The sequence below is a fragment of the Ctenopharyngodon idella genome, chromosome 5, assembly GCF_019924925.1.
Source record: "Ctenopharyngodon idella isolate HZGC_01 chromosome 5, HZGC01, whole genome shotgun sequence".
NCBI lineage: Eukaryota > Metazoa > Chordata > Actinopteri > Cypriniformes > Xenocyprididae > Ctenopharyngodon > Ctenopharyngodon idella.
In genome coordinates, this window is record NC_067224.1 from 21,686,851 (window position 1) to 21,704,939 (window position 18,089).

Consider the following 18,089-nt stretch of genomic DNA (forward strand, 5'->3'; position numbering starts at 1 on the left):
TCATTTTTCAATGATAAAATCTTCTCATATCCCAGCTTAACATGACAGACAACTATAAATAAGTGATTTGTTGGACGATTCCCCCCAAAATACTGAGCTAAACCAGTCAGAATCATGTTTAATACAATTAACCCTAGTTATACATATGCATTTTTTTCATTCATTCTATGGACATCTGGGTCTTTTTACTCACATATGCATTTTAGGGTTAAAAAGTTTTCACTTTCGACAATAATAACCAACACCAGGGTTCTTCTCTATGGCAAACCTCCAACGTGATCAGTGCAGTAATGTACAAGCATGCTTTACAACAGAGACTCTCTGTGATCCTCACAAATAAATATAGGATGAAGTAGGGACGGGTGAAAGCTCTGCTCTCTCATTATCACTCCTTTTCCATGGAACAGTAGTAAAGAAACATTAGGCAACCAAAAGCTAAATCTTACCTCTGGGGGAACAAAAAGAGGAGGCTTTTATATATGGCTTATCTTGAGTGCCTCTGGTGCTCATTAATATGGCTTTGTTATGGTATGACTTAAGGGCAGGGAGTGGAACGTCTGTCAGGTTGTTAAAACTAATTTAAACTCTGAACTACTGCTTGACCATGAATGGAGAGTATTTCTTATGTGGACACCCAAAAAGGGACATTACATAAGACATCTCTACAATATTAAGGTAAAGTTCAACAAATTCACACTGAAATGAAGCATGTCAGTTCTTGCACCACTGCTGTTGAATCTACAGCACCACAGAAATATAAAGCATCAGAATTACCTGAGTTGTGAACGAACTGCAAGTTATAATGTCCATTTCAAAAAGAAGCAAGTTTTGCATATCTATACACTACCATTACCAAAAGTCAGAGGTTGGTAAGTTTTTTAATGTTTTTAACTCTTTCCCTGCCAGCACCAGCATTTTTGATCATTTTCACAAAATTTTCATGGCTCCCAGAATATTTTGTTGTATGAATATCTGAACATACAATATATCAAAAGAAAGAACAGTGCCTCTGCTATAAAAAAAAAAAAAAAATTATTTAGCTTCATGCCTTCTTTTTTATCAACACTTGAATGTGGGTAAGTTTCATAAAAAAAGCAACATTTTGAAAAAAAAAAAGTCAAAGAATTCATCTGGCTCAAAACCCCCCAAAGCTTGCACAGTCGTTACCTCTTCACGGGTTTGACATTTCATTTGGTAACGTTAGGCAGTTTTGATTTATATCTGTTTAATTATGATCATGTTAGATTTCATGCGTGTAAGCAATGCTTCTTTCGCTTGTTTCTGCTTCTTCTTCACTTGATTTTGGATCTGGAATTTCTGTACTCTTTCAGAAGATGCGTAATACTGCCCCTACCGCTTAACAGTGAAAACATGGATTGCTGGAAAATTCCATCAATGGCGGGGAAAGAGTTACAAGAAGTCTCTTAACAAGGCTGCATATACAGTAATATTGTGAAATATTATTACAATTTAAAATACCTCTTTCTATTTTAAAATATTTTAAAAGGTAATTTATTCCTGGGATAGCAAAGCTGAATTTTCAGCAGCCATTATTCCAGTCAAGCTCAGAAGAACCTTATTATTTATTTGAAATAGAAATCTACTGTAACATTATAATTGTCTTTGTCACTTTATCAATTTCTTGCTGTATCAATCAAAAATATCAATTTCTTTCAAAAAAAAAAAAAAATTACTGATCCCAAACTTATATGTATGACATGACCCACTAAGCTGCTCCATGAAAAGTATTTGAAAGGAATGACACATCTGGATCACACCTGGATCGAGCTTATCAAAGTGAATGTGTTGTCAAACTCTCACCCAGGAGAAAAGAGCTCAGAGTAGTTATTCACGACTCTGTCAAGTGCCCCTCACGCTGAAGCCTTGTTCTTCAGCACTCACCACAGAGAGAGAAAGCTTGAATGCTGTCACTGTATTGATCATTTCAACAACATTTTACTTCAAACACCTCTTCAGCAAAGTGAAAATCTAGCAAGGTTTTGAATCTTTGGTCCCCAACCATTATCCCTAAGATAAGATTTGAACTACTCTATGAAGCCCTAAAGCAGGTGAAGGAACCGAATTGGAAATCTTCTATAAATGAATTACATTTCCCATAAACATTACCAGCTTCCCTTTACTGCATTGATCATACAAAACTGTAATTTTCACCCATATGCCTGTGAAATGACAAAACAGCCGAAGCTAATGACAGATCAGCACTTCTCTCTGAAAATACCTTGAAGCGTTGCCCTCCCCTTCCGTACCTCTCTTTTTTCACAATCTTTCCGCTGCAAATTACAGTTTTCCCCGTAAAGTGGCAAAGCAGACTCTATCCAGGTGTTTTGCACCGCTAACAATAACTGTCATGACACATGAACAGAGAGAGGCTAAGTGTAGCATTCGTTTGATGTTAAAACGGATGACAGAAGAAGAGAAGAGGAAAAGACAGGTGGTGAGGCAAAGACAGCCGTGGGATAACCACAGGGAACGTGAAGAAATTGAGCCCAGCAGTCTCACAGCGCTGTCTACCTGTAAATCATCCCATAGCACAGCGACTGGCCATTAGCCAACCCTCGACCGGAGAGTAAAGACAGGCGACACAAAGAACAAGAGCATTCCTTTCAACACAAGAGACATCATGAGAGAACTGTGCCAAAGAGAAAGAGAATATCAAAGGAAAGAGAATGACTAGTCAGTGGGTCGCCTGAACTACTAGACAACTCATCAGCATTAAATAAATCTTTTATGATTATGATTACATTACAGACCTTGATGTTCACCTTGATGGAAAACAGTCAATTTGTCAAAGGAGACATTTTAACACTAAACTGTAAAAAAATAAAAATAAATAAATAAAAATCAGAATTTGAGAAAACTCAAAACCTGAGGCAACCAGCTTGAGAAAATCATCTGGAAAAAAATGTCCTATCAACTTAAAAATTAAAGTTGGTATGTGCTTTCTTAAAACAATGTTCTATAAACTATACATTTTTGGATCCAAGTTCAGTAAGCTTGTGTTTTAAGTTAAGCTGAGTATAAAAATTACATAACATTGATGTAGTACTTTCTTAGTTTGTTTAATTTGTGTGTCAGTTTGTTGAGAAAGTTTAGAGTTACTTCTCTATAGCAAAATAGATTGTAAATACTCGTTGCAATGGAAGAAATCACTCTAATACTGACTTGAAACATAACTTCAACAACAAAATATAATCAAAAACAAAACACAGAGCTAAAATATCTATTAATTCTTTCTAAATGAGAAATGTTTGACATAAATTCACATGCTTTGACTAAAAATACAAATTCAAGGGCACATCGGTGGTCAAACTGAGCATGTTTATTGGTCTGTTAGTTGGACTCTTACCACCAAAACTTGATTATAAATTCATGCTGTTTAATGTTTTAAGTTGCTCAATAAATGGCTTAAAATGTACTTTATTTGTTTCATAATGTCAACTTTTTCTATAATCGATACAGATAACTAATAATTATTCATTTTTGGGTAGCAGATAAGCAATTTATTGGTCGATATTGGATATCAATCTACACGAGATTGTCGTTCATAAACAGTGAAAAACTGATTTTTCTTTACTACTCAACAATCATTTGGCCATTGAAATAAAGAAAAAATGAAGGAAATGTGAGAATAAATTCCTGTGTTCCATGGATTAAAAATATAATTTTTATTCAGAGAACTTTAATATGTGTTTGACAAAAAAATTAGGCCAGCTACAAATAATCTCACATTTAACAACCAACACCAATGTGACTGCTGATATACTGCTGTTTATGCCAGGTATTAGCGCAATTTGTCTTGGCTGGCCACTGATACATAAATACCAGGTGTAAACAATTCCAACCTGTCTAACTTTATCTATCCAATTAGAAGTGTGAAAACTGTGGGGAAAAACACAGCCCCAGTGGGTTTGGCTGTTGAACTGAGCTTGCAGGTGATGGCAGCTTTGAACTGATGAGATTAATGATGTCTGTGGATCCCTGTGTGTGGAGGGCAGTGAAGAATCGGAGGGGCTTGTTTACCTTGCCTGACTGCTACAAATGTAACCACACTTTGCTGACTCGGTTCCGCATAAGAAAGAGGCTGGAGGCCGCCTGCTATTTGCAGCAAACAAGATAAAGAATGCCTGTGTCCGAAGGGAAGGCATGAGAAGCATGACCCCGAGCAGATGTAATGACCTTCTATTAATATACCCACAGGTTTGTTTGTGGCATCTAGACACCGCTGAGAAGCAGGGGCTTCAGGGATTAATAGGAAACACGCTGCTAAAAAGACCCTCTAACTTCAACCCAAGCAAGGCACAACTAGTTCAGCTGAGGACAAGCTTTGATCTCAGTTCACTTTTTTCAAGACAGATTGTGTAGCTGAGCATATAATTTCCTAAACTTTGAAAAGTTTAAAGATAAAAGAAAACTGGAGGAATCTTCATATAAAAATATGGATATTAATACTTCCATACAATTAACTAGTAAGTGAGCCAAAGGCAGTTTACAAAACCACAACAAAGAGAATGATACTGGTCACTTCCCAAATGAGTTCAGCTCGTTCTTCTGCTACAGTCAGTCGCACATTACACACTTCCTGTTGAGGTCTGACCCCCACACTATAGTGTTGCTTACGAGAAGGTCCATAGTGTAAAGGTCACTAACCTTTAAAGCTGTCACTTAACCCGCCTACTCCAATGTGCTGTTGTGAACCCCCTACGTCTCTTTAATTCTCATCCAACTCTTAAAATAACACCCTGGGGGGCTTTTTGATGGAGGAGGTGGTCTAACGGTTCCTCGTGAAATAAATAAATATAGATTTAAAAACAAACTAAATTTCTTGTGATATACACAATCGTTCGAAAGTTTGAAGTATGCTTTTTTTAAGAAATGTATACATTTATTCAGCAATATCATGGTTTCAACAAAAATATTAAGCAACACAACTGTTGTCAACACTGCTAATATGTTTTATATACGTAATATTGTTTCTTGAGCACCAGTTAAAGTGGTTATATTAAAATATATTAAAATGGAAAATGGCTACTTTAAGTTGTAAAAAAAACAATTAATAATATTACTGTTTTACTGTATTGTTGAACTAAAAAAATCCTGTATGAGCATAAGAGAACTTGTGAATGGTAGTATAAATTAATAATAGGGAATGCAAGACAACTCAGTTTCTTCTATCCAATTTCATAAAGGGCTTCTTACAAAATGACCAAAATGCCCACACTCCATTATATAACAGAAAACACAAACTAACAAGTGAACATTGACAATGAACACGTTTAAAACGCTTCAGATGCTTAAGACAGTGTCACAAGTACAGTAGGTACAACCAATCCAAAAGCTCAAAAAAACTTAACACATTTCTCTTTTTCAAGTATCAGCTGTACTTCGTAAAAGCCATATATATATATATATATATATATATATATATATATATATATACACACACACACACACACACACTTATGCATCCGCTCAATGTTTTTATCACAACACACTGCAAAGTCAATGTGAATGACACTAAACTATGTAAATAATTGGCTCTGAGATGTTTTATCTTTTGATTGCAGTGCTTCTGTTAGTCGTGATTTTGGGGAGTCTTATATTTAAAGACCAGTCCTGCTATTAAAGTTTAACTACAGAGCATTGAGGAGTCTGTCATGTGTTTGCTTTCTAATTCCCCACCATTCAAAATGGGCACTGATGATAAGGAGCCATTCATGAGGTGGATTAATATATTTCCACAACCGACACCAGCATTCCCTTTAAACCGACAAAACATCTCAGGAGTTTTCATTCAACACTCTGAAAAGAAGCACTGTAATAAAATTCCAAGATACAATCAAGATAAGAATCACGCACCTTAATTTTATCACAAATCACGCCTAAATTACTCTCATAAATGCCACCCCGGACTGAAATTATGCTGATTATAAAAGCTATTCATTTTGTTGCATGAACCAGCCAGGGGCTTGCCTCAAGTTAAGTTCATTATCAAATGCTGCTAAAGAACGTGGAATTGGAAGATAGTTTCCTTGGCTGAGGCTTGATGTTAGATCCCTTGTTATCAGTTGGGACTTTAGCCAAGACCTGTAGAATTGATGTGTGAAGATCTCTTTGTACTAGGAAAACAAGTGCAAACTCAGTCCCGACGTCTTGTGCGGCAGGCCACATGGTGGAGGCTTTGTTTTGCCACTGAACAGGAGAACATGAGCAAAACCAAAATTAGGCACTTGAGGGTAGAGAAGGCTGGAGCCAGAGACAGGCCCCGTCTGGCTGTCTTTCCCCAGGCTACCATCTTTCCGCACCTCAGTTGTTTCACCTCCACTTGTCTCCAGGGAATTCACAGAGGGAGCCATGTTCAAAAACACAATAGAAACAATAGCAAGCAATGAAGTCACAGATGTGCAGATAACCACATGGAGATGCTGAATCTCTGACGTGAGATTTCCCAAAATGTTTCTCATCTAGACTTTATGAGCCTTTCAACCGAAAATTGACCTTTGAAATAAGGCCTGTCAGTTCATCCCGCACTACAGTAGATCTCCATTCCTGAAACCTCCAGATTTTGGTGGATCTGCATGGGATAAAATTTTAGTGCATGAAGTGTTGAATCCTAAATGTCAAAATGAATCACGTCTGAACATGAATTATTCTGACTGCCAGAGGCTGCACTTAAGGGAGAGCGACAGGTAGCCAAACTCAAGAGTTATCTTCTGGAGTTCATTGCAAGAGATTTCTCACAACATCTCACAGTATGCTGAACCCCCAGCTAGAGTAAAATTTTAATCTGAGAAAAACCAAAACTCAAACCACATAGAAGCCTTGGGGAAACATTTGCTGTTTTGACACAGCAAAACATCTATCCATCCATATCTATATATATATCTATATCCATAAACATTCAAACTTTGAAGGCTTCTAAACTTTTTTCAAAACTTTAACGCCTCTGACAAGCCAAAATTCAATGTTTACTTGAATGTTTACTTTATCTTTACTTTTTACCTAAAAAAAAACAAAACAAAAAAACAGTTCCTGTGTATTGAATTTCAATTCACTTTCATTATTCTTCCTTACATTCCCATCTGAATGGCAATTCCTGTTTGCTACCTCAATTTAATTGAACTATCCCTTTAACACATCTGTTTGACTATCATGGTCATGAGTAAGGTAAAATGTCCAGTTTAACTTTTTAGGTGGCAAGAGAGAGAGATTGCTTGGAGAACCACATTTGTAACATAAGCATTAGACAAAAGTTAGTTGTTCCTGTGAGGTCATGTTTAAGAATGCACACCATTTAAAACTTCCAATCTGTCCACAGCAATAGACAAGATGCAAACACGCTTCAACTTAAAGCTGTAAGATAACCACTTGGAATGAACTGAGGAACAAAAGGCGATGACTTGCAGACAAACAACTCAGAAAAGCCACTGTCAAGCAAGAACTAGCTGTTTGCGGAGGTTTTAGACAGTTCAGGCTGTTTAGAGTGCTTGTTTGCTAGTCAAGCAGGGTGTTTGTTTTAAGCAAGTATCTATGTACATGCTTGAAGAAAAATTCTAAATCTGTGCTCTGTTGAGCATCCCATAAATCCTAGATTCAGGAATTTAAAGACTGCTAAGCCACTTTTTAAAACATCCCTCTGTGCTCTGTACCCAATTGGTTTGTCATAAGCTCGATCAGTGGGACAAAATTGTATGTGTTCAGTGGGCCAGAAGGGGGTTAAAGCCAGTTTGTTACCTAAAGGACTGCTGGATTACCCACTAAAGCCACTTGAAGTTATCCAAAACAGGAAAACTGTGGAACTACCTCACCCATTACCATAACATGAATAAAATCAGGCCCTGCTTACTGAAAATGATACCGCCCTATCTGTGACTAAATAAAATCCAACAGTGAATAAAAAGGTTTGTGACTGCTACCAACAGCGAAGATCAGTTCTATGAAGTAGATACCTGTGACATATTCATGTTTTGATGCATGTTTCACAATCCCATGTAAAAGTCTGCACAATTAGGATTCAACTTTAGATTTTGTTGCATTGAGACATAATACAACAGGTCAAGAATTAAATGACCCGTCTCGTTAAAACAGATGGTATGTGAACATCAGAAAAACACTATAATGAGGCTTAAAATGGGGAGAACCTCCATGCGCCTTGAGGTCATGAAGCCCAGAGCTTCATCCTTTGAAAAATATGGCTACCATCCTGAAAAACATCATGGGTGGCATGGGTGAAGGCACCAGGATGAACATCAGATACTGGTGACGCTCCCTCTATTTAATAACCCAGCACAATTGCACAATTTGCACAATTATTCTTGCATGTGCACTTGCTCTCCAAGTAAATTATGGATACATTCAAATTAACTAAATACTTTATTTTAAAGTTAAACCCAATCAAATAACCAAAATCTGTGTCATTTTAGGGGTCTGTTTAGACAGTTCTATTCCTGAGTTGCCCTACATTTCGATTGCTTGGAGGCGGACTACTTGCAATGCAAGGAATTTATGCTCCAGGGCACGAGTGATATGTTTAGATGCGGTGATGTACCTTATTTCAGAATGTGCTGCTGAATGGAAAGGGTGAGCATTATTGCACTGGGTATCATTAATCTTTATACTGTATTCATTGCAAGGACTCTTCAAAACTGCTACAAAACTCCTGTTTTCTGCCATTGTCTGCTAAGACAAAATTAACACTCCCGAGAAGTCCCCGCATCTGTCATATCACCTACTGTTTTAGTTGCAGTTGTATTTAACTCTCTCTGTTTTCGAAGGCTGTAGAAGTACCACAGTTATAAATATTGAAAGAAAAACTTTAGACCAACTGCCAAATAACTCTCAAAAGGCTCTTCAAATACAAGTTCACCTTCATGGCAATGTTACACACAAAAACAAGTGGTTTGTTTCTGACACCATAAAAAAATAGAAAAAAATTAATATACACTACCATTCAAAAGTTTGGAGTCGGTACAATTTTTGTTTTTTAAAGAAGTCTCTAATGTTTCAAAGTTGCATTTATTTGATCAAAAAATACTGTACAAAAAAACTAATAATGTGAAATATCATTATAATTTAAAATAATTTTCTATTTTAATATATTTTAATAAGTAATTTATTCCTGTGATGGCAAAGCTGAATTTTCAGCAACCAGTCTTCAGTTTCACATGATCCTTCAGAAATCATTCTAAAATGATGATTTGGTGCTCAAGAAACATTATTATTATTACTATTATTATTATCAATGTTGAAAACAGTTGTGCTGCTTAATATACTTGTGGAAACCATCATGCCTTTAGCATTCTTTGATGAATAGAAAGTTCAGGGAGAGCATTTATTTGAAGTATAGATTTCTTTTTATAAATGTCTTTACATTTCCATTTGATCAACTTAAAATAACCTTTCAGAATAAAAGTATTTGCCTTCAAACAAAACTTTTATTGACCCCAAACCTTTAAAAGGTAGTGTGTACCTTCACTTTCCATCACTATCATCAAACGAAGGGTTAAAAAGCTAACACAAAACACATAGCTGAAGTGAAGAAAGCTATACAAGTACTACAGAAATAACTTAATATTTCTAATACAACAAGAAACTAATTAATGCATACATTTTGACTGGGTTTAACCATTCACTGGTTATCTTAACTAGTGCTTTAATTTGCTAAAACGACTTCTGAAAAGAGTTTGGAGCCATAATTACTTAAATCCTGCCTTCTTTCTATATCAGGACACTTTGGCTCCTTGTCCAGGTGTTTTGGCTGACTTTTCTTTTGAACTTCAAAGAGCCTCTTCCTGACTCCCTCCAGCATGTCTCCACCTGCCCACGACCGTCTTTCCAACCCGCTCCCCATTTTCCCCACAAAGCCTCTTGAATCCCAGGAGGAGTTTTAGGGAATAATGCGCACATACCATTCACTTCCATTCCCAGTTCTCAGGGAAGTGAAGGAAGGAATCCCACTGCTTTGTTTACACTACTTTTAATTACTGTCATTACACAATAGCAGAGACCAAGATGTGTCATTATTCTCCAATAAACCCTGAAGAAAACCTGTTATGCACCACAGTTCCATGTATGAAGCTTGTGTGAAGCATTTCTAACAGGTATTTTCTCTTGTAATGACACAAGAAAGTGTTTGTGCACTTAAAATGTTACTATTCCTGCAAGTAATCATGGATGAAGTTTAAAATTACACACATACGTTAACAAACAAACCATTAGTTCTGCAAAGGGAAAAACAAAGGGGCAATCTCATCATTCACAGTCACAAAATGCATGGAAATCTTAGAGATGTCTTACAATTTACATTGAGCTGTAAATGAGACAACTGAATATAAGGTTTCTCAAGGTACACAATCTAGACCATCTCCTCCTCATTTCCATTCACAAAGTCAGCACGTTCATTATTTATGAGGCACTTCTCCTCAAATACATCTGTAATGACTGTGAGACCTATTCTTACTGATACTTTACCAGGCGACTCATTTCAATGCCAGTGCTGTGATAATGGGCCTCTAAATAATTAAAGACAATGTCCGACTTACATAAATGTACCAGGATTATTGCTTAAAGCCCCAGATCTCAACACAAGAACATTAATGCTCAGAATAAAAGGAAGCGAAAACAAGAAAAGGGAATGGATACGTACCGCAAACAATGCACCTTGATGGACACATGCTCCTGTGGATGGAGAAAATGAGGTGAACAAGGGTTGAAAAGGATCAATACATCAGCATTTACTAGCAGGCCAATTGACAAGTGCATTATTACTTGTGGACAAATGTCACAGTCATGGCAATCATGTGTCCGACAATGTCTTGGACATTCATAAATGCCCTTGTTGTCACCCAATGTGAGAGAACACAAAAGATTGTCACACAGTTCATTAATGAAATTTAACGGTTTACTCTCAAAGGTTGTAAAGAGAAAAGGATGTCAGTCAACATGTTTTAATCTTTCTTTATCTGTTTTATAAGTTTTACATTTATTTGCCATGTTAACAGATACAGCTGGGAACTGAAAGACACTTAAATACTAATTAAATGCATAAAACTGTAGCTAAACAGTATTCATTTATAGGCATCAGGCAAGAGAACAAATGCATTTAAGATAATAGAAACTGCATTAAATTGCTTTTAAAGACTAAGTTAACTGTTATGATGTCTAATATCCAAGATTTACTTCTTAAAGAAAGCCTGCTTCCGTCAGGAAACACTTCAATCTTTTGAAAAAAAAAAAAAAAAAAAAAAAAAATCGCAATAATGTTGACGGTCAAACAACTTCTCAATAACAACTAACTAGAGTGTTATAATGAATTCATGCAAATGTATCACAAGTTGATGTGGGAAGATACAGAGATACAGGATGCGGACGCTGTTTCATAAACAGCATCACTCTAAGACATCATAGTCATTCAGTTATTTAATATTATAGGACTCTCTCTATTGCGCATTGCTATTTTATCGCATATTTCCATGCGCACCTTCAGAAGAACTGATTTATACACATTTGTAAATCGATTTTTTTCAGACTAACCGTTCAAAATCTATTATTTGCAAGTTTTACCTATAGTAGGCAACACATTTAACTGAATTCAGTAAAATCACGATAACAGAAACACCAACCTTCTGCTCCGGGCGAGATAGTGATATATCCAAATAAAACGGTTAGAAGGATCCAAATAGGACCCATATTCACTTTAGAAACTGTTAATCCAAAATGCTCAAAAATACAATCGCTTTAACTTGAATGTGAATTAGAACGTATCATCGTTGCTTTCCCGAGGACTCAAATCAATCACCAGCGCCTGAGCTTGAAGTCTTGCAGACGGTCGGTCTCGTTACTGGGAAGCATCCAGTCCGAGTAGATCCAGTCCAGTGCGCTCTCCAGCGAAACTTCCTCACAGAGAGCAGTTCCAACACGAAAATCCTTCCTCTTAAAAGTACGGGCCCATAGCAAAGACAACTTGAACGCGAATAATTACAGAGGAACACGCGCTAACAACCACTGAGCGTACGAGCTACTCTTAAAAGTGAGTTATTGGAGACACGACCAGCTGCATTCACGAGTTGAGAAGCCCCCTCCTCCTCCTCTACCACTGTGGGAACAAAACCTGTGGCCATTGAAGTTTTGACGATTTGGTTTTGTGATAGTCTTCTGTTAATGCTATGTGCAAAAGTTTTTTTTTTTTTTTTTTTTTTTTTTTAGGCCAATTAATTTGTGTGTAAACATGCATTCCAGACTTAGAAATTATATTTATACAACGTTGTGCGTGCATTAAAATTAAACTTTTGAAAACATTTGTATACTACTTAAAATAGTAGTACACTTTACGGTCAGAGATTCCTGAGTCACGTGCAGCAGCGCAATCTGATCCTTGTTTGCGCTCATTCACGGACAAAAACAGAAAAATCTTGGACATTTGTAGGCCTAAAGAAATTCAGACCTTTCTAACCATGCTATATTTTCAAATGTCGTTTTAAAATCTCTTAACATACAGTAAGATTGGCTATAAAAATAGCAATATTCCTAAGAGACCAGCGCTTTATTGTAAGTAAATATTTATGGTTAAATACATACTGCCACAAAACCTGCCTTTGTCCATCTTAGCCCTTAACAAGGATATTTTGAAAATTCCAAAAATGAAGACATAAAAAGTACTGCATTGCCATTTAATCTGAGCTTAATTAGTTTGGAAATGTGTGAGCGACGGTTTCTACTGCCACCTGCTGTTAGAGGCAGGGGATGCCAGGGCCAGTGGGGGGAAAAAAGCAAGCTTTTTTCCAGGTCCCAAAGTGTACGAATGTTTAAACATAGTTTAAAAATATGTGAATATACAAAGTGAATTTTTACCCAACAAGAAGGGGGACTTAGTGATATAGACAAGCCAATGGATTTGAGCCAAAATTTGTCACTATATGCAAATAGTTGTGAAAATGTAAGACTGATAATAATTTTCAAATAAAATCTAAAAATCAACCCCTACATTAAAATGTGAACAATTTTCTGTTAAATTCACTAACTTGAAGCATTCCATACTATTACCAGGGATGCAAACAGGTAAAGGGGAAAAAGGTGAGAACATTGCGTGGGGCAGGAGGCATGCTCCGCACTGATTTTTTTTTACATTTCGCTTTGCTTTTTACATTTCGATTTGCTTTACATGCTCATTTGTAGTTATTTTAAGTTTTTTTTTTTTTTTTTTTTTTACCTTATATGTCCAAAACTGTAATTTTTCACAAAAAAAAACCCCCAAAAAACATATTGTTGCAACATTTTACCAAAATCAACGTTGGGTCATGTTATAAAAGATGAAGTGCTATGCACGCTATTTAAGGCGGTATTGGCTGAATAGACGGCAATACTGCGCTAAACTGCAAACTGTTTGCCCTCTCTTTCTTCACCGTTCCCACATCTCAAACCTTAAATACATAATATACTACCCTTTATAGGCATAGTTTTTAAAGTAAAGAGTAAAGAAAGCACTGTACAGTATTTATTGAAACAACCAGTTCTTTATCTACCCTTGTAAGTTCACAAGTACCCTTGTAAGAACCACAATTCCCCCCCACTCTGCCATATCCCTACTAAAATATGCTTCTGCTGTAAAAACTGGCTGCAGAATAATCACACCGTAAAACATGATCACATTTACCATTTTATTGCAGTTTTGTACAATACAAATATATACACAAAGCATAACTCATGCCTTTTTCTCTTCCTGTGGTAACAATTCCTCGATTTTGATGTTCAAGCTTTCACTCGACCTACTGCAGATAATTGCTCGGTCAATAAGTGGACCTGGAAGAAAAGACATTTTATTCATGTCAAAGAATATGAGAAGAATTTCCACCAATGTTAAATCTACTTATTGAGAGCATTGACATGCTAACAAACATGTATTCATCATAATTCTGTAGTTTTTAAATGTTCAAAGGAATTCAGCCTTGGCATTTGCTCACAGTTTGTGAGGTGGTTAGAATAAATTAAACTTATACTTAATACATAAATTACTTACCAAATTCTGCTGGTTTATGGCTTGCCACATCTTTTACAATAGCATGGATGTTTTCCAAAATACACTCCTTTGGCATGTCCAGCTGTTTAACAAACCAAACTGAGTTATCAAATGGAAAAAAAAATAACTAATGGGTGTGAAAATAAGCAGATACCACCCTGCTCACTCTTACTTTATTATATACTGTATATATAGAAATGTCTGTCTCAAAGCAGTTCAATTTGACTTACTGTTGCAACTTGTGTGTTAACATAGATGTCCTCCACCATATATTCATGACCGTTCTTGAACAATGCAAGCATTTTGGGTATATTTATTCCAACTGATCCTGATGCAAAGAACACAATAATTCAATTTAACCACTATTTAGCTGTCCATTAATAGAACATGCCTGATACATGACATGGAAAATCACTGACCTCTCTTGCTCTTGGGAAACTTCTTCCTCAGCTTGTTCTTCAGAGGAAGCAACTTTTGTAAAATGTCTGGCTCAGCCAAGTAGAAATCTGCTGTGATCTCATCAGCTAAAATCTGTAATTACCACAAAGTAAATGGGCAATTGCCAAAAACAAAAAAAACAATACTCTTTTCAATAAATGATTACTATGTGATAGCCAAAACGTAGGTTGAATTCAGGGTAACTGGGCCCTTTTTTGTTTGAACACACACACAAAAGAGACACTTAAACATCATATGTAGGAGTTAACCTTCTCCGCCAACAAGTTCTCATGAGCTTTACCTTGTCAATCAGTTCTGATCCACCTGCAACTGTTGCTCCATTCTCCATTGCTATTCTGGCTTGATCTGGATTCTGTAAAGCCATAATTCTAGAATTAATGTATGTAAACTGAACAGCCTCCTGAAATGGAGCTGTAAATTCTTATCAAATCAGTTCAGTCAATGACACTTGTAATGTTTAATGTAATAAGTGATGCAGAGTGAAGCTCCCACCTCAGTGAAAACCACTATTCTGTTGTCGTCCGATTTGAAGGGATGTGGTAAATGCATTGTGCTAACAAATGGATCCACTTTTTTCTGAAAACAAAACAAATGGAATTTCATTAAGGTTTAATGTTCTGTTCAAACATAATTGTTTGTTGCAGTTATAGTACTGAAATGTTTCTAACTGTGCCAGGGAGAAAATGTACTCAACCGGCAAGAGCATTGTTCATCCAGTTAACTCAAAATAACATTGTTTCTAGTTCATTGAACATATTTAATTTAAAGTGAACCATCACAAGAAAAGACAGACTTTTGCATTAGCCACATATGAGACGGGTTTCAATACCACAATTCATTATTGTATTTAAGCAATGGTTCAGCAGCAATTAATTTTTTTTAAAAACAAAAACAAAATACAAGGTCAAGGAACTTCAAGAATTACTGTGCTATGGTGTAGAACTTGATGCATTTAAGCTTTCTTGAAGCAAGAACAGCTCCATAACAGCTTTAATTTGTCTCTGACAACTGCAACTTAAGCACGGGAAAGCTCTTGTGGATTCCTGGAACATATTTCCAGCAAACTAACAAATCTCTTTTATTAATTCAGGATTAGTCACTCCAGTTTTGCAAATGTAATACTGGTTTTAGTGATTACACTGAATACACTACCGTTAAAAGTTTTAGGGTCAGTGTTTTTTTTTTTTTTTAAAGAAATTAATTTTATTCAGCAAGGATGCATTATATTGATCAAGAGTGAGAGGGAAGATTTTAACATTACTACAAAAATATTACTATTTTTACTGTATTTTGATTAAATAAATTCAACTTTGGCAAGCACAGGTCTTCTTTCAAACACAATTTATCCACAAAAATTTGAACAGTAGTGTAGCGTAATAGTTTTTGCAACTACTCAAATTCATTAATTTACATTTTATTAATCCTACTAGAACTTAGAAAAGATTAGAAATACAAACTAGATATACAAATTGTAATATTATTTCACAATTCTACATTTTTACCTAATCTTGGTAAGCATAAGTGAATAATTTCGAATCATTCCAAAAATCTTACCACCGACACCAAACTTTTGAACGGTAGTCCAAAACATTTCTCTTAAATTTAAAAGCAAAAGTAAATTTATTATTTTAAGCAAACATTACTTGGCTTCAGAAAACAACCACCTAAAAAGTACCTTTTTCTCCAGCTTCATGTCCAGACGTAGATTAATGTACACAGGCTGGTTTTCAGGACTGAAGTCCAGCTTCTGAAAGCTCTTCAGCATGTCAATGGCCACAGGTGTCTCATAGACAGGTTTTGGATAGTACCTCACCATGTACACATCGTCTACTGGAGCCCAGGCTGTGAGTCCATACGGTTTATGCCTATCTTTGTCATCAACCTTTTTTTTCTCTTTCACCACCTTTTCTTGAACCTTCTCCTCTTTCTTCTCTTTTGGCCTACAAAAAAAGAGTTTTGATCATGAAGAACATGATTCCTCTTTGCATATATTATTTTTGCATGGTTTCTTTAAAAAAATAACTTTATTAGACAACCTTTTTACCAAGGTAAAGGCTAAATAATGTAAACAGAACTTACTTTGTAGCAGCATAGGATCTTACAGGCTGCTGTCTGTGTGCAGTCAGTGAGACAGAATGAGCTCTGCATGTGAACAGACTCTGACATCTGGGTAATACTGTGTATGAAACAAGACACATGAGCATAATAGAATTAAAATGATTTGTTCAAATGATATATATTAATGGTTACATTACAACTAACTACTTAGTAGTAAAGAGACTGAAGGTAGTGGGTCTAAAGGGTAACCCAATAGGCACTTTCTTGCAAAAATGTACCATGGTAGCCAAAGTTTCATTCAAAATACCATAGTTACTACAGTAGTTGTCACTGTGAGACACTGAATAGCCATTGCTGCCGTCAATTATGGGTTACTATGTAACAATTTAAATATATTGTGGCACTATTTTGCTTACTCAATCCAAAATAATGCAACTAATATAATATATTATAATATACATATAAGAAATCGTGGTGAAAGCTGTTAGCTTGTGTAGATGCACAACGCGACGTCTTTAAGATATCAGCTCGAGTATTCTGCACATGGCAGCTTGCATGTTATTAATCTCTGAAAATACATTGGAATAAACAGAATATAAGTAAAATAATGTGTAATGATTGAAACTGACCTTTTAAAACACTCCTCGAAGGGGCAGCCATGTTGACAGAATTTTGTGTTACACTTAAATTTCCCGTCTAAATCATCAACCACCGTTAAGCGTTCCCACTCATAAATATCGTTATGATTGTTTCGTGCCCATCTAGCTTTGGTAAAAATATTGTACATACTATAAATTAATTTCTATACATACGCTATATTTTTATATACGACAACAAACAACTAATGTGCCCGTTACATAATTTGCATTCTTGTCCACCATCAACATAATGCGTGTTATTTGCCCCATTTATAAAAATAATCCAACAACCCTGCATGAAATATACAAAAGTTGCACATTAAAGGTAAAAAAATGCGGCAGCAAGTTCTTCTGTAATAAGTTCAATTTAGCAGGTTTATTATAAACTGTTTCCTGTATGAATAAGTATACCCTATATTTAAAGGCATACTATAATAAAACAGAGCTGTATACAGCGTCTTATTGCAGGAGCACAGTGGTCTCCACTCCAGGTAAGATGAATTTTTAGAGAGGTAAAATTGCACGAATCGTTCTCTTAAATCGGATCTTTTCAATGAATCTATTGATCCGAACTATTCGTTTACGAATCGTTAAAAATTAGCAGCAAATATATGCCTATACGACTTGATTACGACATCAACACATACGAAATAAATTATAACATTGTAATACAAAAATTTGATGTAAACGAATTAAACTTTTTTATATACGCTGAATGGCTGCAACAAAATGAACTGGGACACATGAAATTACAAACACTAGGCTAATGCACTTCATAGAAAATAAATAAACAACCATATGTGCCCTCGTTATGACTTAATGGGATGTTTTTTTTTTTTTAATATGGAATGTGTGAAGTTGGGACCATGACGCAATTACGTAATGTCGTAAAATAATAGCCA

General features: G+C 35.8%; 2 protein-coding genes across 2 annotated transcripts in view; both read right to left on the bottom strand.

The window, feature by feature from the left end:
• The window catches only part of fras1 (Fraser extracellular matrix complex subunit 1), a 116,801-nt gene extending 104,297 nt beyond the window's left edge, over nucleotides 1–12,504 (bottom strand). Inside the window, exons 1-2 of the mRNA XM_051892685.1 lie at nucleotides 11,640–12,504; nucleotides 10,664–10,695 (exon numbers count right to left, since the gene is read on the bottom strand). Coding sequence (XP_051748645.1) covers nucleotides 10,664–10,695; nucleotides 11,640–11,706 — 99 coding nt within the window. The 5' untranslated portion in view covers nucleotides 11,707–12,504. The remainder of the gene's footprint in view (nucleotides 1–10,663; nucleotides 10,696–11,639) is intronic.
• A 1,155-nt stretch (nucleotides 12,505–13,659) lies between these two features.
• Nucleotides 13,660–17,311, bottom strand: mrpl1 (mitochondrial ribosomal protein L1). Its single transcript, XM_051892689.1, has 9 exons — nucleotides 17,179–17,311; nucleotides 16,571–16,667; nucleotides 16,167–16,431; nucleotides 14,984–15,067; nucleotides 14,772–14,843; nucleotides 14,452–14,563; nucleotides 14,263–14,360; nucleotides 14,033–14,114; nucleotides 13,660–13,815 (listed from the first exon to the last, which is right to left on the bottom strand). The coding sequence occupies exons 1-9, from the start codon at nucleotides 17,207–17,209 to the stop codon at nucleotides 13,718–13,720; spliced, it is 939 nt and encodes a 312-aa protein (XP_051748649.1). The 5' UTR covers nucleotides 17,210–17,311; the 3' UTR covers nucleotides 13,660–13,717.
• Between the last annotated feature and the right edge of the window lie 778 nt (nucleotides 17,312–18,089).

Excerpts from the sequence above, each read along its gene's own strand:
- mrpl1 (XM_051892689.1), bottom strand. The coding sequence starts at position 17,209 with ATGGCTGCCCCTTCGAGGAGTGTTTTAAAAG. Across the intron at positions 16,432-16,570 it reads AGATCCTATGCTGCTACAAA|GCCAAAAGAGAAGAAAGAGG; the intron begins GTAAGTTCTGTT and ends CTTTTTTTGTAG. Across the intron at positions 15,068-16,166 it reads ACATGAAGCTGGAGAAAAAG|AAAAAAGTGGATCCATTTGT; the intron begins GTACTTTTTAGG and ends TTTTGTTTTCAG.